General features: G+C 41.7%; 1 protein-coding gene across 1 annotated transcript; it reads right to left on the reverse strand.

Moving 5' to 3' along the window:
* Nucleotides 1-845: 845 nt before the first annotated feature.
* On the reverse strand, nucleotides 846-24512 carry LOC121439305 (corepressor interacting with RBPJ 1-like). Its single transcript, XM_041639785.1, has 10 exons — nucleotides 24371-24512; nucleotides 22349-22443; nucleotides 20559-20632; nucleotides 20013-20023; nucleotides 19865-19929; nucleotides 19389-19437; nucleotides 17259-17376; nucleotides 4214-4320; nucleotides 2983-3068; nucleotides 846-1772 (listed from the first exon to the last, which is right to left on the reverse strand). Exons 1-10 carry the CDS (start codon nucleotides 24440-24442, stop codon nucleotides 1178-1180), a joined length of 1272 nt encoding a protein of 423 aa, XP_041495719.1. The 5' UTR covers nucleotides 24443-24512; the 3' UTR covers nucleotides 846-1177.
* Nucleotides 24513-24514: the final 2 nt, after the last annotated feature.

Consider the following 24514-nt stretch of genomic DNA (forward strand, 5'->3'; position numbering starts at 1 on the left):
ACATATGGCAAAACCCGTAGCTAAATTTAAAAAATAAAAGAAAAAGAAAAAAACCACTTAATAAATGGCTTGGTCCACATAGTGAGCTCCAGACTAGCAAGGGCTACCCAATGAGAGTTAGACCCCGTTTCAAGGAAGAGGAACCCCTTTCTAGCTTATATTGTTTCTTTATATTTTGTAATATAAATGTTTTATGTTTTGAAGAAAAACCTTGTAGTGGTATGTGTAATATTAGAAAGGGGACTGTGGCAGGCAGAATAACCAGTCCCCAAAAGATAAACACGTCTCTACACCCTGGCACCTGTGAATATGTTACATTATCTGGGAAGGAAAGATTTCAGGTGCAGATAAATTAAGGTTGACAATCAGCTGCCAACTTAAATGTGGAGATTATTCTGGATGGACCTGTTGTGTTTACAGGGGTCCTTACCAAGTGGAAGAGGGGTGTGCAGAATCAGTGCTGGAGTGAGCAGATGAAGAAAAGACTTGCCTCCACGTTGCTAGCCTTGAACTGCAGAACGGGGGCCAGACGCCAAGACTGGGCGACACAGGTGTTTCAGAAGGAAGACCACTTCACGTATGCCTTCATTTTATCCTGAGACCCGTGTAAGAATCCTGATTTTCACAACTATTAAGTTTAAAGAAATTTCGTATGCCAACATGGACAAATAACAGGGCATTCAATAATAAATACCATACTCTGCAGAAAAAAATCCAGGGTTTTAAAGCCTTAAGGAAATACTGATCGATATCCAGTGTTTTTATTTGCCCTACTAAATTCCATCACTTACATTTTGCTTCAAGTAAATTCAAATCATAAAATAACAAATTTGAACTGATAATCATTCACGATTGTCACTGTTTTAATGCTATTTCAAAACAACAACAAAATCACAATGACTTAACATATTTTAAATTTAGTACAAGGCATAAGAAACAGCTACCAACAGAAACAAAACTCCGATCCCTTAAACAGAATCCCTACAAAGATCTGCGAACTCAACCTTGTGGTACTCAGTGCTTTCATACTTGAAATGATAGTTTAGAGAGATGGAAAATTAAGAATACTTTTCTTTATTAGATAATGTGCAAGTTAGCCCTTGCTGAAGATGCGGTAAGAAATGGAGTCCTTCACTCGCAGACAGCTGTCCCTTCGCTGCTCCTTAGTCTCCGGAGCTCACCGTGCACTGGCTTTCCTACAGTCACCACGGCCATGGCTTCTGGTGTCCTTTCTTCTGTCCCTGTCTCCATGAGGGCTCCTGCTTCGGCTTCTCCTGCAGCTCTCAGCCCTGCTGTGACTTCTGATTCCCCCGTTCCTGTCAGACCCTTTCTTCTCTGGACTAGGACGATGGCTTCTGGACTTCCGGTCAGAACCAGAATGGATCTGCTTGCTATTCTCCCCAGAACTCTCTTGTTTTAGGAGCCTCAATTTTTCCACGGTTCTTCCCCTGTCACCGTGACTGCTAGAAAGTTCTTCATGAAGCTTGTTCTTAGACTTATCCTCTTTAGAGTCACCGGCTTTACTGCCTGAACATTTGGTTCTCTTCTTTTTCCTCCTCTTCTCTCTTCTCTTCTCTGTGCTGTCACTCTCACTGCTGCTTTCTGAAGAGTCAGAGGAGGAGGAGGAGGAGGAGGAGGAGGAGGAGGAGGAGGAGGAGGAGGAAGGGGATTTGTTTTTATGTTTTCTATGTTTACTTCTGCTCTTCTGTAGCTTTTTCTTTTTCTTATCACTTTTCTTTTTCTTTTTTTTCTTTTCAAGTCTATCCAATTTCCTATAGTTGGAAAGAAATAGTTCTTTCGTCAACAAAAGAGAAACTGTCAATAGACAATATATCCCCTTAGACACTAGTGAAAATGTTGTCCACATCTAAATACATTATTTACTTTATTTAATGATAAATCATTTGCTTCCCTTTAAATTACTAAGGAACATAGACACTGAATAGGAATTTAAATTAAGACAACTTCTAACTATACTTCAATGGGAATGACTGTTCTTTTGATAAAACAGTCCTATGAGTCAGAATATAAAATTATCTAGCATTCTAAATAAAATGGTTTTCTTGATTTAAAGAAAACCTGGGAAAAATGTGTAGCATTAATTGGACCTATGCACAGTTAGAAAAAGAAAGGTTCGTCTTATGTCTATGTTTTAAGTGTGGAAACATTAATATCAATCATCACTGGGCAGTGGTGGTGCACCCCTTCAATCCCAGGACTCAAAAGACAAAGGCAGGTGGATCTCTGAGTTTGAGACCAGTCTGGTCTACAGAGCAAGTTCCAGGACAGCCAGGGAAACACAGAGAAACCCTATCTTGAAAAAACAAAAACCAAAACTGACCGACAAACAAAAAAAAAAAACCCACCAAAACCAAACCAAAAATGAAAATTTAGGATTAGAATATAGTTTGATATTATATAAAACAATTATCTACTAGTTCTCAGCAATTGTTTGATTTTAGAAATAAAACAATTCCATTGCTTTCTGAATTTTAGTCTGGGAAGCATAAATTGTCTAGATGGGAGTTCTGAGTTACTGAGATACCAGCCTCTTGGTTCTGCAGTCATCCTCCATGTACTGAAACATGGTGAGCGCCCTCTATTGGACTTGGTAGATCTTGAATTCTTTAGCTAGCTCACAGGGAGTGTGTTTAACAAATTTAAGCATTACTATAAATTTAAACATTCTTTGAATATTCAAGAAACTTCACAAAATGTAAAAAAAGATGAAAACATAAAATACTTTCTAAGAACAAGTGGTGTGCAAAGATATATCCAGTTTTATTAAGAAAAGTAAACTTCCAAATTAAATATTCAGAAGATACAAGAGCTTGGTAGTATAATCTGAGGAAACAAACACTAATTCTTATTACTGAAAAAATCAATCAATCAAGCAACCCACCCACCCACAGTTTGCGTAGGAGTTTGCAGGGCCCAGGCAAGACAGTGGGGGAATCCATCGCATATGCACCCCTCAGTTACCTGAGGAGCTTCTGTTTCTGCTTGGTCGTCAGTGACTTCAAGAATTCAACCTCAGGGTCTTCTTCACCGTCACTCGCGACATAGTCCTGAGTCAACAAAGAATCCAATTGCTCGATTTTAGACAGGCTAGTTACTAGATAGGAAAGAAAGCCCTTACAGCTGAGTTTTGTGTCAGGGACATGCATAGACAGTGTGGTACTTGGGACTGAAGTGTGTGGGCTTAGCCTATTTAAAATTATGCTCTGCCTGATAAGCTAGACCAAAGGTTATTACTACTGCTTTGTAACTCCTGGAGACTATCAGAACGTGGAAGATAAGGACAGACAGAAGCTTTACAGCAGGCTGCTGTGCTCACACTTTAAACACTTACTGTCTAAATACAGCATTTCTAGTTTAACGAACTACAAAAACCAAGAGCATCATGAGGGGCAGGGACTACAGCTCCATAAAGAACACTTGCCTAATATGCACATGGCCTGGCTGCAAGTCCCAGCAGCACAAACATAAAAATCTAAAGACCATGAACTTAGATCAGAAATATCAGTAACTTTAAACTTTATAACACTTTATTATAAAATAGGCAATAATACAGCCTTTAAAACTGAAGCAGGGATAATGTCTCAGGGTATAAAGGCACCTGCCACCAAGCCTGACAACCTGAATTTTAATCCCTGGAATCCACATAGTGGAGAGAATTGACTCTTCCAAGTTTTCCTCTTGATTTGCACTAGCACATGTACTCATATGCATGCCTGCACTCACAAACATACAGCACACTCGTACACACACACGTACAGCTCTTACACATACAAAATGCAGTAAGTTTAAAAGCTCTTAACTTTCTGAATGTATGAAGTTTAATAAATAAGTTTAAAGCATTTTCTATAATACCCAGGGAGCTGTTTATAGACTTCAATTGGCTCAGTTTAATGTCATTTCAAGGGTGTGTTAGCAGGAAGGGACAAACAATCCCATCACCAGTTCAGTTAGATATTTTATCCACATAAACCCAAAGGAGCCATTTCATTTATTAAAATATAGGTTTATAAACAATTTCTCATTTAGGTTAAAGTAATAAAGCAGCAAAATCGAAATACATTTAAAGCATTTTCTTTGCTCTATCTTACTTTCCTATGGATATATGCATATTGGAAAACATTAAGTAGCAATTCACAAGCAATCACATTTAGATTTCCAGATATTTTCAGCTTACTGATAAAAAGATCATTACCTGTGATGGATCATTTGCGGTCAAGTTTCTCCCCAGTACATTTCGTTTCAGTGCAAACCCACTGTTTCTCATCTCCGCTATTAGCTCCGAGGGGTGCATCGACGGCCCTGTTCACAAAAATCACAGTTTGAATGTATCATTTATATCTCTCTACCTTTTTGGACTCCACAGTAGGAATGCAGTTGAAGCTTTGTTAAGTAAAATCACAGCTAAATCAACTCAATAATCTTCTGCTGAGCAAATAATCAGATATGATTTTCTAAAACAGCAGTCTGGAGATTCAGAATAGAAAATAATTGCATTTTTCCTTACGTGCAAGGGGATGCTCAGCTTATGTAACTCTGTCATATTGAAATGTCTACTTGGAAGTTTTTAGTATAAAATAAAAACAAAATAATAAAAAAACTACAATTAAATTTTAATTGTTATTCTCAGTAAAAATCCACTTTATTTTTTTTAACCAAATACCAATACTGAATATACTAACTACCAACACCACACACACATACTCAGGCACTTCAGTTACTAATTGCATTTATATATGTACCCGGAACGTGAAACTTGTAATTACTGGGGTTAGTGACAAGCAGATTGAGGCTAGCGATAGGTGTGCATATTTATTCTATCACAGACTAGCTACAGGTATGCATACTTTCTACTTCCCACAACTGTTGTTTTTACTTTATCCTAAGCTGCAAACTGAGCTGCTTTCTGGTCTCACAGTATGTACTAGCAAATATTTAAAGGTCTGCTCCCTGTCCTCATCATGGGACCTACTCAGGTTAGGAGAATCTTTCTTCCCCAGCTACATAATCTTGTCGCATTTTTGCTTTCTCTGAAGGTCAGAAACTAGGCGACAACACATGACCTCAGGTGATGCATCTATACTACAGTGTGGTAGGAGAGAGCCGCTGCCAGCAGACTTCCTGTGAGGAGACGGGGGTAGAGAAGAAGACAGATCCAGACTTCCTGTGAGGAGACGGGGGTAGAGAAGAAGACAGATCCAGACTTCCTGTGAGGAGATGGGGGTAGAGAAGACAGATCCAGACTTCCTGTGAGGAGACAGGGGTAGAGAAGAAGACAGATCCAGACTTCCTGTGAGGAGACGGGGGTAGAGAAGAAGACAGATCCAGACTTCCTGTGAGGAGACGGGGGTAGAGAAGACAGATCCAGATTTCCTGTGAGGAGACGGGGGTAGAGAAGAAGACAGATCCAGACTTCCTGTGAGGAGATGGGGGTAGAGAAGACAGATCCAGACTTCCTGTGAGGAGACGGGGGTAGAGAAGACAGATCCAGACTTCCTGTGAGGAGACAGGGGTAGAGAAGAAGACAGATCCAGACTTCCTGTGAGGAGACGGGGGTAGAGAAGAAGACAGATCCAGACTTCCTGTGAGGAGACGGGGGTAGAGAAGACAGATCCAGACTTCCTGTGAGGAGACAGGGGTAGAGAAGAAGACAGATCCAGACTTCCTGTGAGGAGACGGGGGTAGAGAAGAAGACAGATCCAGACTTCCTGTGAGGAGACGGGGGTAGAGAAGACAGATCCAGACTTCCTGTGAGGAGACGGGGGTAGAGAAGACAGATCCAGACTTCCTGTGAGGAGATGGGGGTAGAGAAGAAGACAGATCCAGAATCCTGTGAGGAGACGGGGATAGAGAAGAAGACAGATCCAGACTTCCTGTGAGGAGACGGGGGTAGAGAAGAAGACAGATCCAGACTTCCTGTGAGGAGACGGGGATAGAGAAGACAGATCCAGACTTCCTGTGAGGAGACAGGGGTAGAGAAGAAGACAGATCCAGACTTCCTGTGAGGAGACGGGGGTAGAGAAGAAGACAGATCCAGACTTCCTGTGAGGAGACGGGGGTAGAGAAGACAGATCCAGACTTCCTGTGAGGAGATGGGGGTAGAGAAGAAGACAGATCCAGACTTCCTGTGAGGAGACGGGGATAGAGAAGAAGACAGATCCAGACTTCCTGTGAGGAGACGGGGATAGAGAAGAAGACAGATCCAGACTTCCTGTGAGGAGACGGGGGGGGGGGGGGGGGGGGGGGTAGAGAAGAAGACAGATCCAGACTTCCTGTGAGGAGACGGGGGGTAGAGAAGACAGATCCAGACTTCCTGTGAGGAGACGGGGGTAGAGAAGACAGATCCAGAAGAGGATTTCTAGTTTGCTCATCAAAAAGTTTATTTCTCTCCCTCTGCTTTTTTGTCCTCTCCCCTTATCTGAGTGTTTCGCTACATACTACTACATACTACTACATACTACATACTACTACATACTACTACATACTACATACTACTACATACTACTCTGAACATCACAAGTCATGCTGTTCAAGCCTCTTCACTTGTCAACAGCAGCTTTGGTGAAAAAAAATTTAGGCATTAGACTAATAACTTACTGAATTTTCCAAGCCTTACTATTCTGTTAAAATCGCCAAGAACAACTATATACCTGCTGTTCCATGTTCTAGGTATGAGACACACATGGCAGGGGGAATTGCCCATGATGGGAGCATGGGGGTTAAAATTAATTTCTATGGATTATTTTACATAATAATCCTAACATTAATAAAACCTTAAATAATATTTGAATTTTAAGTATTAGTTGCCTCTGAATGACATAAAAGTAGTAACAAAGGTCACTTCGGTGGTTTTCCAAGTTTCATATGTAGGAAAAAATTTTATAAAGAGGAAAATGGGCCTTATTATTAACAACGTTAATTGAAACCAGACAAACTCAGAAAGCACACATGCTATGACTAGGGCTGGAGCTCAGGGCTAGAGCACCTGACTAGCCTGAACAGGGTTCTGTGTTGGGTCCCCAGAAACACATGCCCCAAGTCAAACACGGTAAGGATGAGGAGCCTGGTTCTTAGAGTGAGAGGCTACTTTTAATTTCATTATCTTCATCACAGGATGGGCAATATTTTAAAAATAATGTCTTCCAAAACCACAGAGAAACCCTGTCTTGAAAAACCAAAAAAAAAAAAAAAAAAAAAAAACAAAAAAAAACCAATGTCTTTACACTAATTCTAATGACTTTAAAATGATCTTTCCTGTGTGGCAGATAATAAAATTATGAAATAAATGGTCCTGTTTTAGCACGAGCTTCCTTTCGTAGGGACTGCAAGTACAGTGTTCAGTGACATGCCTGACAAAAGTCACCATAATCAACAGCATCCAGGCTACTTTCACGACTATTGTAGGATATCTTTCAAAAAGTGCTCTTTAGGGTTGGAAAGAAGGCTCAGAGGTTAAAAGCACTGGCTGCTCTTCCAGAGGTCCTGAGCTCAATTCCCAGCAACCATGTGGTGGCTCACAACCATCTATCATGAGATTTGGCTCCCTCTCCACATGCCAGAACACTGTCTACATAATGAATAAATAAATCTTAAAAAGGGCTCTTTAAACAGTCTTATGGCATTATGTACAGGTGTGTGTATGGGCATGGACGCAGAGGACGGCTGTGAGAGCTAGTGCTCTCCTTCCAGCATGTGGGCTCTGCGGATCAAACTCAAGCCACCAGGTTTAGTGGCACCCGGGCACCCCAGTCATTTTTACTAAAATTAAACCCTGATACTTGCTAATCAACCACTCTGCAGCTGTGCATATCTCACCAATCCAGAGTCAAGTTTTGTTCCCATATTTTTGAACTTTAATCTCATGCCATCAAAAGCTTACGGTTTGAAGTCCTTGGACTAGAAGATGTGACGAGGCAGGTTTTTGGTTGGGAGCTCAGCCTTTAACGGCTGAGCCATCTCTCCAGGTTTTATTAAGAGGTATTTAGTAAGACATTTCCATGTCACTGTGACAGAGGCCATGTAGAATTATGCTGACAAAGTTAATTCCAGCTCTTTGAAAAGTCAAAACAGACACAATAAATATATTTGCATATATGTGCATATAGAATAAACATATAAATCTGTGTGTGTATAACAGGGTTCTCTCCATTGACCACTCTCTAGATAGGGTCTCAACACCGCAGCTCAGGATGCTGAACAAGCAGCAAAGGTGTGAGATATCACCCCTGGCAAAACAGGTACATCAGTAAAACAGACTGCACAACAAGTATGTTCAAATTTAAAATAAGCACCTTTAAATGTCTGGTATAGCTGGATATGGGTCACAGCAATGCTTGACTCTTTCATGAATTCACAATGCCAGAATTCACTGAAGAAGTTTTTAAAAGGCCAGTTGTGCTGTTCACCTGTTTTCAAGACAAGGTCTCATGTAGCCAAGGACTTGGACTCCTGATCTTCTTACCTCCACCTCCTGAGAGCTGGGACTGAAAGTATGCACGCCACACGTCACCAGCAAACCCGGGCTTCTGCATGCTAGGCAAGCCCTCTGCCAACTGAACGACATCTTCAATCTAGGTGTCCGTCCTAAAGTGTGTGTCTGTGAGGGCTTCAGAGCATCTGAGTTAACTGGTTTGGCCTCCACAGCAGGACAAAACCATACTCGACGTGAAAAAAGTCAGCCCAAGCTCTACGCATCCATATTCTCAGATGTCCTTAACTATAATACAGGAGGTGTCAAAAGCCTCGTTTTCATGATGGTGTTTATTCAGTTTATGTCCCAACAAAAGCCACACTTTTCTCCTAGGAACACTACTCAGGCATCTCAGAGAAGAAAACCCAAAAAGGTCAAATATATTGTACAGATTACATCTGCAAAGGGCTTAATCTACTTATTAAAGGTTGTTATTTTTTATAAATAGACAAAACTCAACGGGAGGTAAAGTGCTCTACAGAACAGGTATTTCATTACAGAGTCATAGAGATCAAAAGTTTTCAGCTGGATGCATGACGCATGCCTGTAAATCCCAGCACACAGGAAGTGGAGACCGAGGAGTCTCCCTTAGCTAAAGTTAGCATCAGCCTGAGTAACCCAAGAAAAACTCTGTCTCAAAAAGCCAAAGACAAAACCTAACAGTAAAGCAGTTAGGGACAGCAGTCCCCAACAAATGCTGGGGCATGCATCTGTATTTTACCACGAGCACTAGCTAAACGGGCTCAATTCACAGCAAGTCAGCACTCTTTGCAAAAAAAGGGTCCTTTTTTTCCTCCTTGAGAGAGAAGTCAGTGTGCATCCCAAATATGGTTTTGAACTTGGAATAGTCTCGCTTCAGCCCCCTGAGTACTGGGTCAGATGAACATCTCTGTCTATGATTCACGGCACTGAATGAAGAAGAGGAGTGAGCGGTGGGTAGGTAAAGTGGAGTGAAAGCCTTTCCTGGGCCAGGGAGACAGCTCAGTTACATGAGAGCCTGAAGTCAATCCCAGAACCCACGGAAAAGAAAAAGCCAGGTGTGGTAGCATGCATTTGGGTTTTTTGGTTTTTGTTTATTTTGTTTTTATTTTTTGAGTCAGAGTCTAATTATATACCTCTGGATATCCTGGCAATGCCTCCCGAGTGCTAGGATTAAAGGCATGAGCCACAATGCCTGGCCTAGTAGCATCTGTTTGGAACCCCAGTACCGAGGACACTGAGATAGGTTGATAACTGGAGCTAACTCACCAGTCAGCCCAGCCTACCTGGCAAGTTCCAGGCCAAGAGGATGGCACCCAAGGAATGACATCCGAAATTGTTGTGTGGTGTAAACACACACAAACACATAACACAACACACACACACACACAACACACACACACACACACACACACACACGAGAAAAAAGTCGTTCGTTCATTCGTTCGTTCCTTCTTTCCTTTCCCAGTTTAACACATAGCCCCACCATTTCCAAAAGCAGAACCTTTTGGGGGAGGTGGTAGGGACACTGAGACAAGGCCTCATATAGCCCAGGCTGGTCTTGAACCTGCTGTGTAGCTGAGAATGACCTGGAACTCCTGCTCCTCTGGCTTCTATCTCCCAAGTACTGGGATTACAGGCACCTGGACATCCTTTTGTCCTTTCCTAAGGTTAAACTGACCATGTGTCTAGGGAACCACTGTTTGACACATAGGGATACGAGTTACAGTACACTACTCAAAAAGAGCTAGTGGGAATCATCAAAAACTCCCTCATACCTACATCCAATTCCTTACTGGACCAGAATGAGTGCTTTAAAGAAAGCTTACGGAGGGGCTGGAAAGTTGGCTTAGCTGTTCAGAGAACTTGCTGCTCTTGCAGACGACATGGAGGCTTACAATAGGCTTGAAACACTCTTCTGGCTTCCATGGGCACTAGGCACGAACGTGGTACACATATATACACGCAGGCACTCACGCATGCACACTTAAAAACTACCTAGAAAGCTTATCAAAAGTTTTTTAAAAAGACTAAAATGGAAGCTGGACGTGATGACGCACGCCTTTAATCACAGCACTTGTGAGGCAGAGGCAGACGGATCTCTGAGTTTGGAGCCAGCTAGTCTACCGAGAAAGTTTCAGAACAGCGAGGACTATACAGAGAAACCCCATCTCAAAAGAAGACTAAAAAAAGGAAACAGATTGAAGAAAAACAAGGTATAATGACATATATTACAAAATGCCATAATAAAAGCCATTACTCTGTATGAGGAATTGGAAGGGAGGGAGGGAGGGAGGGAGGGAGGGAGGGAGGGAGGAAGGAAGGAGAAAAGGAAAAGCAGGGAAGGGGACATGTAACGTGAGTCCCAGGAAAAAGTGAACATGGCTATTAATAAAGCGTGTGGGTGATGTTTATTTATAAAGATGGGAATGTTCTATGGAAGATTTTTCTAGAGGTTATGCAAGATCAGACCGTACTAACTCTATTGAATTGTGTCATGCTCAGGATTTCCTGACACACTGCCAGTTCATCCTTAGTGGAGCTGAAGACAATAGGGCCCCTTACTGTCCTTACCCCAACTTCACGCTAAAGACAGCCAGTTGGTCTCTATTAAGACACAGAACGTAAAGGAAAATAAAACATTTTATTTTCATCTATGTGGCTGAAAAATACAAAGGCAAGGAAATATGAAACTATACTTATTGTATGCTAGTCAAAATTACTGTTTGCTAAAAACAACTTCGTCTTACAGAATCAATAAAGATCTATGACATATTTGATTATATCTTTATTACTTATGTTCCCAACTTCATTTACATGTAAAGTGGTGATACAACAATAAAGCTAATTCATCTGCCTCGGGGACTCTGAGACTCCTCTGTGCTGAGACCACAAAGCATCAGAACTCGCTATTCACTGTAATTAGTTACAGAAATATAAACGCTCTGGCTATCCGTGAGCCTCAAAGACACTGAGGGCTGGGGATGTAACTCAGTTGGCATGTGTGGTCTGACTCCTAGCATGCCACAAACTGGGCATGGTGTATGCCTGTAATCCCAGCATTTGGATGCTGAAGGGATCAATTCAGGGTTATCTATGGCTACACAGTGAATTTGAGGCCAGCCTGGGCTACATGAGAACTTCTCTCAAAAAAAAAAAAAAACAAAAAACCCCAAACAGTGGGGGTGGGGAGGAGACTATACTATACATGAAGTTCAGGAACAAGTTAAATCAGAAGTTAGTGTTATGGGAGCAGGGCCAACTGGAAGGCAGCCAGGCATTCTCTAGAGTGAAGGTAATTGTCTCCACCTTGTCAAGGGTGTGGGTAGCAAGTACACACATCTGTCAAACTCAAACCCTACACTTCAGAGTAGTGCATTTTAGCCAGGCAGTGGTAGTGCACACCTTTAATCCCAGCACTCAGGAGGCAGAGGCAGGCGGGTCTCTGTGAGTTTGAGGCCATCCTGGTCTACAGAGCTAGTTCCAGGACAAACATCAAAGCTACAGAGAAACCCTGTCTTGAAAAACCAAAAAGAGTAGTGTATTTTAACTTTAAAAAGTTGTAGGAGGCTGGGTGTGGTGCACACCTTTAATTACAGCACTTAGGAGGCAGAGGCAGGAGGATCTCTGTTGAGTTAGAGGCCAGCCTGGTCTACAGAGTGAGTTCCAGGTCAGTCAGGACTATATAGTGAGACCCTGTCTCAGAAAAAAGTTGTAACAATACATTTAGCCAACAAGTCAATACTGATTGCTGTGTGTGGGTACTATAGACTCCAAAATATATCTATTCATTATATATCTTACTATAAGGGGAGAGACTCATGGAGTATTTGAACTTTGGATACAATATAAAAAATGATTTTTTAAAAAAGATTTATTTTATTATGTATACAGTGTGCTGTCTGTCTGTATGCCTACAGACCAAAAGGGGGCACCAGATTCTATTGTAGATGGTTGTGAACCACCATGTGTTTGCTGGGAATAGAACTCAGGTCTTCTGGAAGAGCAGTCAGTGCTCTTATCTTCTGAGCCATCTCTCCAGTCCTAGAAAATAGTTTTTAAGATCTGTCTTACTAAGACTTTAGGAGTCTTGTTTTTGTCTTCAGGCTTGGAATATTTTTGAGAGAATTAGTTCACAGGCAAAGTATAACTCCTATTATAAACTGTTTAGAAGAACTGATAACTTTGCTGTTTTGAAATGCGAGGGAAGCTCTTCCAGTCCCACAGTCGCTAAACAAACTATTATCTGCTAAACACATACATTGCACCAGGCAACGGGGATAGAAAATGTTAAGATGAAGTCCCTGCTTCAGAAACAGTTTCCAGGAGAAAACTAGACGGTGGTTATCATTTTTACACTTTCAGCGGTCTAGGGAAGGGCGAAAGCAAAGTATCCTAAGCGGAACATGACGAAGGGTCACATTCTTCCCCAAGTTTGATTTGGGCAGAAGAATTAGTATTTACAAGATAAACTAAATTTCCTCCTTTACCTGGACAGCCACAAGCTAATTTCCTCTTAAAACTGACAGAAGTAGATGAACAAGGTAATGAGAGTCACACAAAGGAGACTTAGTGGGGCTGGGGAGACGGCTCAGCCAGGAAAGGGCTTGTCGGCATGCACCTGGACATGATTCCAGATCTCCAGAACACAGGTAAAAAGCTGAGGTGTGGTGTTAAATGCCTGGAATCCCAGTACCAGGGAGGAGAGAAGAGGGTCTGTGCGGCTCACCCAACACAGAGATATGACTGTGACCCGACACTCACGATTCCCTTTGAGATTGAGAGCTGCACCCTCCATTAGTATCAGGCATGTCTTTAACAAAAGCAGAGCCACAGATTCTAGAAATAAGAAAGATTTAAAATGAATTCTATGAGGCAGTGAGATGACTCTGTGGGTAAAGGCCCTTGCAGCCTAACGACCCAGGTTCACCCCATGATCCACAGGGTAGGAGACAGCTGACTCTCTAGAGTTGGCCTCTGACCTGCACATGTGTGTGCGCGTGTGCACGCACACAAAATGAATGAATGTAGAAAAACATCAATTCTGGGGCTAGAGGTATAGCTCAATGGTAATGTTGGCTAGCATGTGTTAAAGTTACGGTTTGATCCGTACATCTCAAGAAAGCCCATTGTCAAATCAAAACCAATCTTTACCTTAAGGAACAACCAAGTAAACCCAAGAAGAAAGAAAATGGTAAAGAGGAGAGAAAAATTCACCACCCTGAAAGCTACTTCTCTGCACAGATCACTAAAACTGAAACAGCAGGGCTGGAGAGATGGCTCAGAAGTTAAGAGCACTGGCTGGTCTTCCAGAGGTCCTGAGTTCAATTCCCAGCAACCACATGGTGGCTCACAACCATCTGTACTGAGATATGGTGCTCTCTTCTGGCCTGCAGGGATATATTCAAGCAGAACACTGTATATATAATAAATGAATAAATCTTATATAAAAAAACCTGAAAAAGCATTAGCCAAATAATCAAGAAAAGAGAGGAGACAAATGACTAATAATAGGAAAGAATGAAGAGACACCACTACAGACCCTACGGGTATTAAAAAGGTAATATAGGTACATGATAAATAATTCTGTTTTTGGAGTTTTATTTATATAAAATGAACTGAACACCAAAAAGATAAAAATATAAGAACACTCACATAATTAAAGAAATTTAATAAAAATAATGACTTTTGAAGACAGAAAGCTTCAGGCCCCCAGAGGGATTTACTAGCTAAATCTATTAAACATATAAAGGGAAAATATAAATAGATATAAAAGGATAGAAAAACTGCAGGCCAGTATCTCTCATGAACAGATGTAGAAATCCTTGACAATGTATTAGCAAACTGATTCCAATAATATATAAAAACAATTTACACCACAGCCAAGTGGAGTTTAATCCAGATATGCAAGGCTGGTTCAGAATCTGAAAATCAATTTGTGTAGCTGTGGTATGCACCTGTAATCCCAGTGTTTGGGATCTGAGGCAAGAGAATCCAAAGTCTGAGATTAGTCAGCACTCCAAAATAAATTCTGAATCCAGTCTGTTAAAAAACTCAATGTACCCAGGTGGTGGTGGCGGATGCCTTTAATCCCAGCACTCAGGAGGCAGAGGCAGGAGGATCTCTGTGAGTTCAAGACCAGCCTAGTCTACAAAGAGAGTTCTAGGGCAGTCGAGGGTATACAAAAAAACCCACAGAACTGAACTGTTCATTTGAAATTATAGCTCAATAACACTGATGAAAAAACACTTGAAATTTCCCACTCTACTTTCTCAAAAGAGTTTAATGTAACATAAAGTTAAGAGTCAGTAGTAATAAAGGTGGCAGGGCTAGGGACGGAGCTTCAGATGTCCAGTGTCTCCCAGGATGCAGGAAGCCCTGAGTCTGATCCCTAGCACCGCACACACACACCAGGAGTGGTAGCTTTTACCTGTAATCCCAGCACTCAGGAGATGGAGGCAGAAGGATCAGAGTTCAAGGAAATCCTTGGCTACTTTGCAGTAAAGCTAGGCTCAGACCACATAACATAATGTTTAGAAAGGGGGGAAAAAAAAGAAAAGCTACCCAGTATAGAAAAGGCATGTGGGCTGCCATTTAATTACACCGCAGGGAAAATAGTTTATAAAAATTCATTCATGGCTGAGGCTTACAAGTTTTGGAGGTAATTTTGATGTGTCTGGAGTGGATGGAAACTTACAAACTTAAGATGATCTCATCAGCAGAAAAGATATTCTAAACCAGCTTAGCCCAAAGAAGCATTTTGATTGCCTAATTTAACTCTGTAAAGGAGAAGTAAATCTTATAGCTGGTCTCTGTAAACCTCACAGCTGGACTAGTCTAACAGCACCTTGCAGTTCCCAGTGATCAAAGTAAGTTACTTTATATACTATACTCAGAATTTCATAATAGAAATAATGTAACCCCAGGGGGTGTGGTTATCATGAAATAATTACACTCCTGGGAGATTACAGGCACAAGGCTGTACCCCAGGGGTGTGATTATCCCATGATAACCACATCCACTGAAATTGCCTTATTGCAAAAATAATCTCTATTCACTGGCAGGACATTATTCAATAGGTGATTTTTTTTTTTAAATGAAAAGACGTTTTTAGCTTGAATCAGCAAGTGGATTAGGAAATTGGTCAGTTTATTTTTTACTGCATTCAAATTCAGAATACACTGCCATTGTTTGCTTTCCTATTTGATACAGCAGTGTTTTGATTTTGTTTTTGAGAAGCTTTTAGGCGTTCCCCTTAGCTTTCATTAAGTGCTAGTTAGACTCAGGTCGGGCTTTGAAGGCCCTGCTAATGGAGCAACATGATTTAAAATACCTGATACCACATACAATTTCAGTTCTTCTAAAACAATGCTCACTAAAAAATTGAAAAGTGATTTAGTCTCACTGTTGGAGATATAAATAAGTAAAAATACCAGGCAAAGGCAATCCTACCAGTCAAATCAAAGCACTGTTAACATTTTGGTCTGTTTCTTTACAACACCTTTCCTCAAGTATGTGTTTTGCTCTAAGTCTACCTAAAGATAAAGAGAAACACCTGTCCAGCTACTGCTTAATTAATTATGATTAATTATGTGCTGCGGTGTTGGAGCTCAAATCCAGGGCCTTGTACGCTGTAGACAAAGTCTCTACCACTGAGCTCTGGTCTTAATGTGTTAGAACCTGACTTTTTATTTGACTAAATGTTGTAAACAACATCCATATCACTAAGGAATCTTCCTACCATCTTGTTTATTTATTGAGACAGGTCTCACGGTTGAGATGTGATTACCTCTCCCCCGTAAGTACTGATATCTAGACAGGTTTCTTCCTATCAATTTAATACTGCAGCACGAAATATGCCTTGGTAACAATGTCCATACTTATTATTCATTTAATACCTTTTTATTAGATATTTAGGCATTTTTTGTCCTTTAACAACATACCCATAATTATTTCCTTATGATAAAAATTATGACTTTCATAAACTCCACAATTTAAGCGAACACAAATAAGCACCATCCTGCTGAAGCTCGGTTATTCTTCTGCTTAAGCAGATGACTCTCAGCCTTGACGGTGCATCTGCTATAGATCAGGACTTTAAGAATCTTATCATGTAGCTCAATCTTTTTGCGTCACTTCTGAAGGACAGGCCTGACTACACTGGGGACTTGCCTTCGCTTATACATCAGGAGCACAGATGGTAAAATGCGCCGGTCTATTTTTATCTCCACTTAATCAGTGTTCAGTGCTTTCAGAGGCAGAGGCAGAGGCAGGCAGGTCGGTCTCTGGGACTTCAAGACCAGCCTGATCTACACAGCGTGTTCCAGGTCAGCCAGGGCTACAGAGTCAGACCCACACAGCTGTAATCTTAGAGGTAGAGGTCATCTCTGGCTACACAGCAAGTTTGGAACCAGTTTGGCTTTATGAGACCTCGTTTTAAACAAATAAAACAAAACAAAAAATGAATTTAAAAAATTCACAGAAACTTGACTAGAAAAGTTAAACTCTATTTTAGTACATTCAAATTTAACACAGATAATGAAGGTTTCCCACTTATCTATCACCTTTTGGGGGAGGCAGAGAGAAAGGGAGGTGCTAGAGACTGAATCCGGGGCCTCAAATGCACTTGGCAGGCAAGGTGCTCTACACTGAGACACCACTAGCTCTACCATCCCATCTGGGAATACATCTTAGTCCACAAAGACTAAATTCAAGTGCAACAAAAGAGTTCAGTTTAAATAAAAATGTTACTTTATCTTTCCTTGTTTGATAAAATTTTGTCTTTGCTTACCTGAGCCATCAGTAGGAACTGAACTTGCATTGATTCCAGAAAGACCAAACAAGGGACATTCTCGATCTGTGTTCACGTGACCCCACTTGTGACACTTGATACACCTCACATTCCGAACCTGAGAAATAAACATTATTTCTAACATTCAACTCAGCATTTTTATTTAGGTCCTGCCCCCTTTTCTTCTTTTTCTTTTCTTTCTTTTTTTTTAAGACAGGGCCTCACTATAGCTTTGGCTAGTCTGGAACTTGCTATATAGATCAGGTTGGCCTTGAACTCACAGAGATCCACCAGCTTCTGCTTCCAGAGGGCTAGTATTAAAACATATCACCATACTTGGCTAAGTTCTTTTGTAAAATGATCACCAGGGAAAGAGATTCTATAGTTACGATGGGTAAGTCAATACAAAAACTAAGCCCTTCTATTATAAATTTGCCTAAAATCCAAAGTGAATCCTATCTGTGCCGCCTACAATAAAACAATGTCATCCGAAAAGAAATAGTAAAATATCAAAGAATTATGTCAAGGTTTAATTTTAGGTTCCCTAATTTTAACACATTAACCTAATACCCCCACCCCTTTCTCTGTAGGGTCTTGCCCCGCCCCTACTATCCACATGCTGACACCCAGGCTAGGCCACGACACCAGCTACTTTTCTCCCGACTGCAACCAGGCGCTCACAACACTCAGTGCGAGCGCTTTTTCACCGAGCTTTCCCTAGCCCTGCCTCAAGTTCCACATTTCTAAACCAGGGGTTAGTGAACTTATTCTGTGAGGTAAAAGGGGTATTTCAGGTTTTATTTTATGCTTGTGTCTGCTGTCGTGAAGGGATGTGCAGGAGAGCTGCCACAGACAATGCAGTGAGCAGGCAATGTTTTTCACAAGGGTTAGCTCTGGAGTGACAGTTGACTGTTTCTAATTCAGGAACATTTTCTAAATTGTAAGGAAACTGTAGTGACCACCACCCTCACTGGAACACTTGGCTCTCTCCTTCCATCTAAGCTGTTTTAACTTAGCTGTTTAACTGCGAAGCTAATTTCAGCTGGAATCAACTAAAACCCAAGTTGCTACTCCTATGTAGTGGTTTTAAAGGAAGTGGCCCCCACAGGCTCACGGGAGTGGTGCTATTAGAGGTGGGGCCTTGCTGCAGCAGGTGGCACTGGAAGAAGTGTGTGCACTGGGGCGGGCACGGAGCTGTTAGATGCTCAGTCTAGCCCAGTGTGGCTGTCTCCTCCTGATGCCTGGGGATCCAGAAGCAGAACTCTCGGTGTCTTCCCCAGCACCAGGTCTGCCCACGCGCCACCATACTTCCCGCCAGGATGATAATGGACTAAACCTCTGACCTCTAAGCCAGCCCCAATGAAATGTTTTCCTCTGTAAGAGTTGCCATGGTTATGACATCTCTTCACAGCAATAAAACCCTACCGAAGACACTCCTGTGAGGGATTTTCTGGATCAAGTTACGAAATCTGGCCACACCTCCTGGTGACAGCCCGCATAAATGGAGCTCGAAGAAGGAAGCTTTGCTGTTTGCTGCTTGCTCTTCCTCACCGGCAAGTTCAAGTTCCTCTACCTATCCTGTTGCTGCATGTATTAAATCCTACCTGACTTCAAGAGTCTAATGCAGACTGAAGAGCAGCAGCTTTGCAGGAATCCTCCAGGACTCCAGAGACAACCAGCCTCGTGGACTGAACAGTTACTGGATTCTCAGCCTTTCTACTGTGAGACAGCCACTGTTGGACTACCTGAACCACACACATCCTCTAGGCTAGCATATATTCACCTATACCTGAACCACATCCTCTAGCTAGCATATATTCACCCTATATCTGAACCACATCCTCTAGCTAGCATATATTCACCCTATATCTGAACCATATCCTCTAGCATATATTCACCCTATATCTGAACCACATCCTCTAGGCTAGCATATATTCATCCTATATCTGAACCACATCCTCTAGCATATATTCATCTATACCTGAACCACATCCTCTAGGCTAGCATATATTCATCCTATCAGCTCCGTTCCTTTAGAGAATTCTAATACAAACATGTTTTGGAAAATAATTTAAAGCTATATGTACTAAATAAAAATTATTCTCAAAGAGCAAAATACGTGTCACTTGCCTGGATACCAAAGGGCTGATCTCTGATGTTCATGTCATCTTTGGCATATCTGTTAAATACAAAAAAATGCTAAGACTATAATATTAAGAACAACTTAATTCAATGGCAGTTAACGTGAAAAAAATTTATCATTCTTAAAACATTATAAAATGCATTGCTACCAGCATCAATTTTAAAATGTATACAGCAGTGGTTCTCAACCATCCTAACTCTGCAGCCCTTTTATACAGTTTCTCATGTTGTAGTGACCCCAACCATAAGACTTTCTTAGTTGCTACTTCATAACTGTAATTTTGCTACTGTTATGAGTCCTAATGTAAATATATGTGTTTTTCCATAGTCCTTTGGAGGTTGTGATTTACAGGTTGAGAATGTAGTTTTAAAAATCGAACAAGTTCGTAAGTCCAGGCTAAAATGATGCATCCTGGTTGTCTAAGGTAGGTCACAGTAGTCACACGGTTTCTCCTAGTACTCACTTTTCTCTCGGAGCACCTTTCTGCCACTCAAATTTGTATTCTGTCTCTCCTTCCGTTTCTTCCTTCTACAAAAGGCAGGAGAAATTCTTGAATTTCTCATAAAATCACAAGCAACCATAAATCAGTTCAAACAGAGAAGAGCACTTACCTCTTTGTTTTCTTGATTGCATATTCACCGCACAGGGAGAAGCAGGACAAGTTAGCAGTGCCAGTGGAAAAGTCTACTTATTATTACGCTGTATTATTTAACTGTAACCTGTAAGAATTAACTGGTTTTTCTTTTATCATGAAATAAAACTCCAGATCACTGAGAGATAAAATACAACCTTGCACTAGAGTCCGGAATAGGTATGTTAACTTGTAATTTTTAAGTCTTTATGCTTTTCACTGGCAGTGAATAGACTTTCCATTTGAAAATGTATTTAGTGAGGACTACAGATGTGTGCACACTGTAAAAGGATAAATGTACTTCCACAATATTAAGCATCCCCCTCCTCCAAAGGACATAAGCTACTACATTAGAAAAATATTTTGTTTTTCTTCTACTGTGTTGATGACAGCATTTGAGCTGCTGTCATCAGAGTAACAGTGAAGGAAAAGATGAAGATAACCTTTAGTATACTGTCTGCTCCTCTCAACATAATGCATCTTCATACACAATCACATTCAAGCTTACAGGAAATGAGGCAAGTACCTTTTTTAACTCCCGGTGGGGCCTCGTACATGAAATTCAGGCCGTTCTTTACACGCTCGTCTCCCATAAGCAATCTAAAGGAAATAACAGTACAATTTTAGATAAAAGGACGATGTGACAGCACACCAGCTCTCAAAGAATAACCCTAAAGGAATTAAGATATTTTATCAGCGGTAAAGCCGGAAAAGTGCTGCCTTATTAGAAAGAGAGACTTGTAACTTCTTCCCTCTAGTTCTCCCAGGAAGAAAGGAAGGAAAGATGATATGGTGACTCTTACAGAACTGTCTTAAAAACCTGTGAGATGCTGCTCAAACAGTCACTTTTGAAATCCTATGTGCTACCAGGCATTTTGGTGCCACAACCTTTTCTTTTTAAAATAATTTCAGATCTTTTCTTCTTGGTTTTTCCAGGCAGGGTTTCTCTGTGTAGCCCTGGCTGTCTTAGAACTCACTCTGTAGCCCAGGCTGGTCTCGAACTCACCGAGATCCGCCTGCCTCTGCCTCCCACCAAGCAGGCCTCTGACTTCCACATGTGCAGCAAGGTCCTCATATGCTCCCGACATATATACATACACACAAATAAATCAATATACTTGTTAAAATTAAAAAGTTAACCAATCACAAAAGACCATTTAATCATCTACCCTTTGTGTCCATAATTCTAAGAAATTCATAGGTAGACAGTAAAATGGTCATGACTTGTGAGAAGCAGTAATGGGATAAATTAGAAAATGGGGAATGATACTAATGAACACAACATTGTCTTGTCAGGTGACGAATGTTTTGAAATTCGCTATGGTTATGGCTTAGCAACACTAAGCAAACTTAAAAACCTACGTATATTTTAAACAGATCTGTAAATTTTGTCTTAACACCATTTAAAAACTGTAAATCAAGTACATGAAAAGCTGAGCTTCACTAGACATCGAGAAATAACAAATCAAAACTGCAACGAGCTACTGCTTCATACTTACGAGCATGGTTATTAGTAAGTGAGCCGAGATGTAACCCAGCTGGTAGAGGGCTGGCCTGGCACACAGGAAGCCCTGGGTTTGATTCCTAACATCATATACACTAGGTATAGTAGCACAGGCCAGCACTTGGGAATTCAAGGCAGGAGAATCAAGGAGTTTTAGGTCATCCTCAACTTCATAGGAAGGAAGTTCAAGACCAGCTTAGGCTAGGGAGAAGTTTGGTGGCTCTTTAAAAAGGCAACCGAAGAATTACTGTAAGAGCTACCAATTCTGCTCCTAAGCACACAAACAAAGCAGATGACAACAGTCTTGAACAGATACCTCTATGCCAATGTTAACAGCACAATCCAATTATCAATACTGATGTCTCAAGTTTCAAATATAAAAATTTCAAAAATAAATGCTGCTTCAGAGTACAGTCTATTTAACCAAAACACCCGTACTCAGCTCATTAATCAAATACAAACACAATGAAAGCAATTAAAAGGCAGGCATTATTATCCTGAAAGAAGCCAATGGACCCCAGCCACCACACACAGGCCAAAGACACCAGCTTCTCCTCTAAGAGTCCTGGGCATCTCTCATTTCGGTGTATTGAAGAGGAAGCTTTCTAATCACTATCAGTGGTTAACATGCAGGGTTTATGATGTCTGCAAGCTCGGCCTCATTTAGGACTTGCTCACAGTCTGATGAGTCAAATGCAACTGTTCTTTAGGTGAAGAATAGCTAAAGACAGGAACGGTGACCATGTGTGATTACGGGAGAGCCGCCGACTCGCTACTGACTCTTCTGAAAGCACCAATAAGGTGGCGCTTACCTGTTATCATATGACTCTTGCTCTTTAAGGTACTGCTGCATTAATTCTTCTTGTTTCTTTTTATCATATGATATTTTCTGCTCTGCCATCCATACCTACAACAGTGAAACAAAATATAATTTAACAACAGGATTAAACAGTCTGCTTCGTGTGTATATAAATGCATGTACACATGTGTGTGGTACGTGCATGTGAGTATGGAGTCAAGGGTTTAAAACAAACTGTCTTCTTCAGTCACTTTCTTACTGAGGCAGGGTCTCTCACCGAACCCAGAGTTCGACAAGTCCACTAGTCTAGCTACCTGCTTGCATGGAGGATCTCCTGTCTTCATCCCCAGAGGGCGAGGATCACAAACGGGCCACCATGGCGATCTGGCTTTCATGTAGGTGCTGAGGATCCAAACTCTGCCCTCACACTCATGCACCAGGTGCTTTATCCGCTAAGTCATATCCTGACAGCCCTAGAAGCTGGCTCGTCTTCTGTAATCAGCCACACCCGGTTAGCCACGTCTGCAATCCCAGAACTCAGGAGGCTGAGGTAGGGGTACTAGGTGTTCCAGGTCATTCAGAGCTACACAGGGAGACCCTGTCCAAAAGCAACCCCCCCCCAACCAGAAAAATTACCATGTATGTCAAGCTTTAGATTTTACAGTTAACTAGTCTCAATGGAGCAAGAACTGAGGTAAAAGTAAAACAGAGGTCCATTGCCGAAGAGCTCACAATGACTCTTCTGCAGATTATATACTATTTCATGACTATTATAAAGTATTTCATGACTTAAAAGGGAAAACTAAGAGTCAAGTGCAGTGGCTTACACCTGCAATTTCAGCATCTTGGAGGCAGAGACAGGAGGATCAGGAATTCAGGGCTATCCTCCCTGGATAGTAAGTTTGAAGCCTGCCTAGATTACAGGAGACTCCACCTCAAAAAAGAGGCCATGAAATGTGTAAAAGACGTGGAGAGTATGTACAAAATAAATAGAACAAGACTTTGGAGGGGGCCAAGGAATAAGGCAGAGATAGAAAGACCAAGCAAGGCGGTTTTCTTGGGGGTGGGGAGTGGCTTAACCGTAGCACTTGGGAGGCAGAGACAGGTGAATCTCTGGAAGTTCGAGGGCAGCCAGGTCTAACAGAAAAACCCTGCCTCGGGAAAAAAAAATTAAGTAACTATATTCGCAGATAAACGGTGTTAACACTACTTGTATTTTCTTCCACAGATATTCTAATGTATATATATATGCTCATATACACATAACATTCTTCATATTCATGGCAACATACAGGATCCATAACTGGCTTAGAAACAACTAAAAGCTTAATATATTCTCACAAGCCTGTGTACTTCTGAGTACTTTTCGTGATGCATAAAAGGATGGCCTCGAACTCAGAGATCCTCCTGCCTCTGCCTCCCGAGTGCTGGGATCAAAGGCGTGCTCCACCAATGCCTGGCTCCCCCTTTCTATTCTTTCCCCACACTATCTCAATTAATCTTCCTAACAAATTTACACATGACGGCAACTGACATTGTCATCCTTAATTAGCAGAGTAGGAGGCTAACGATCACTCCATTAAACATTTTCTGCGAGGCTTCGGGGCTAAATGTGACTGTACTGAACTAACAAGAATTCTGTCTGACTCTCTCCGTCGCCATTCATTCGGTCCTGTGTCCAGCAGTTGATTGACCTGTAATTTTTTTAAAAGAAACGCTTGAACTTGAATGCGGCCATCAGACGCCACACTACTGGATGGAGATGTGGGCTGAAGAGTGAAAACAGGGTGGCTTTCTCTGGGAAGCTCTGTTAAGGACCGAGTCTCCACTCAGGGAAGCAGCGCTCCCGGGTAGAAGACGGACCCGGAATGAGCTACGGCGTCAGTCTCCCAGTGACCGACAGGACCGGACTTGGGGGACCATCCGGTCTGTCGGGTTAGCATGGAGAAAGCGACGAGGTCTCCAGGCCCGCAGAGGACACGACCGTCCCAGGGAGCGCGGCACATCGCTGCCCTCTCCGGATCCCTCTACTTACCTTCTTGATGTTGGATTTGGACGCAGGATGAAAGTCCTTTTTGCACATGAAATTAGCGAACGACTTCCCCATCTTGGAGTACGAGACGCAGAACTACTCAGCCGCTCGGTCTGCGAGGGACGTAAACAAAACTCAGGGGGCGTC

Source organism: Microtus oregoni, unplaced genomic scaffold (assembly GCF_018167655.1).
Source record: "Microtus oregoni isolate MIOR12 unplaced genomic scaffold, Mior012 000060F_ref0000265, whole genome shotgun sequence".
In the NCBI taxonomy this organism is placed as follows: Eukaryota; Metazoa; Chordata; class Mammalia; order Rodentia; family Cricetidae; genus Microtus; species Microtus oregoni.

What these genes read in the sequence shown, in the direction of transcription:
- LOC121439305 (XM_041639785.1), bottom strand. Translation starts at nt 24,442, where the DNA reads ATGGGGAAGTCGTTCGCTAATTTCATGTGCAAAAAGGACTTTCATCCT. An exon ending in CCAAATCCAACATCAAGAAG is followed by an intron (nt 22,444 to 24,370) that starts GTAAGTAGAGGG and finishes TCACTGTTGTAG; the next exon opens with GTATGGATGGCAGAGCAGAA. An exon ending in CCGCAAATGATCCATCACAG is followed by an intron (nt 3,069 to 4,213) that starts GTAATGATCTTT and finishes TTGTTGACTCAG; the next exon opens with GACTATGTCGCGAGTGACGG.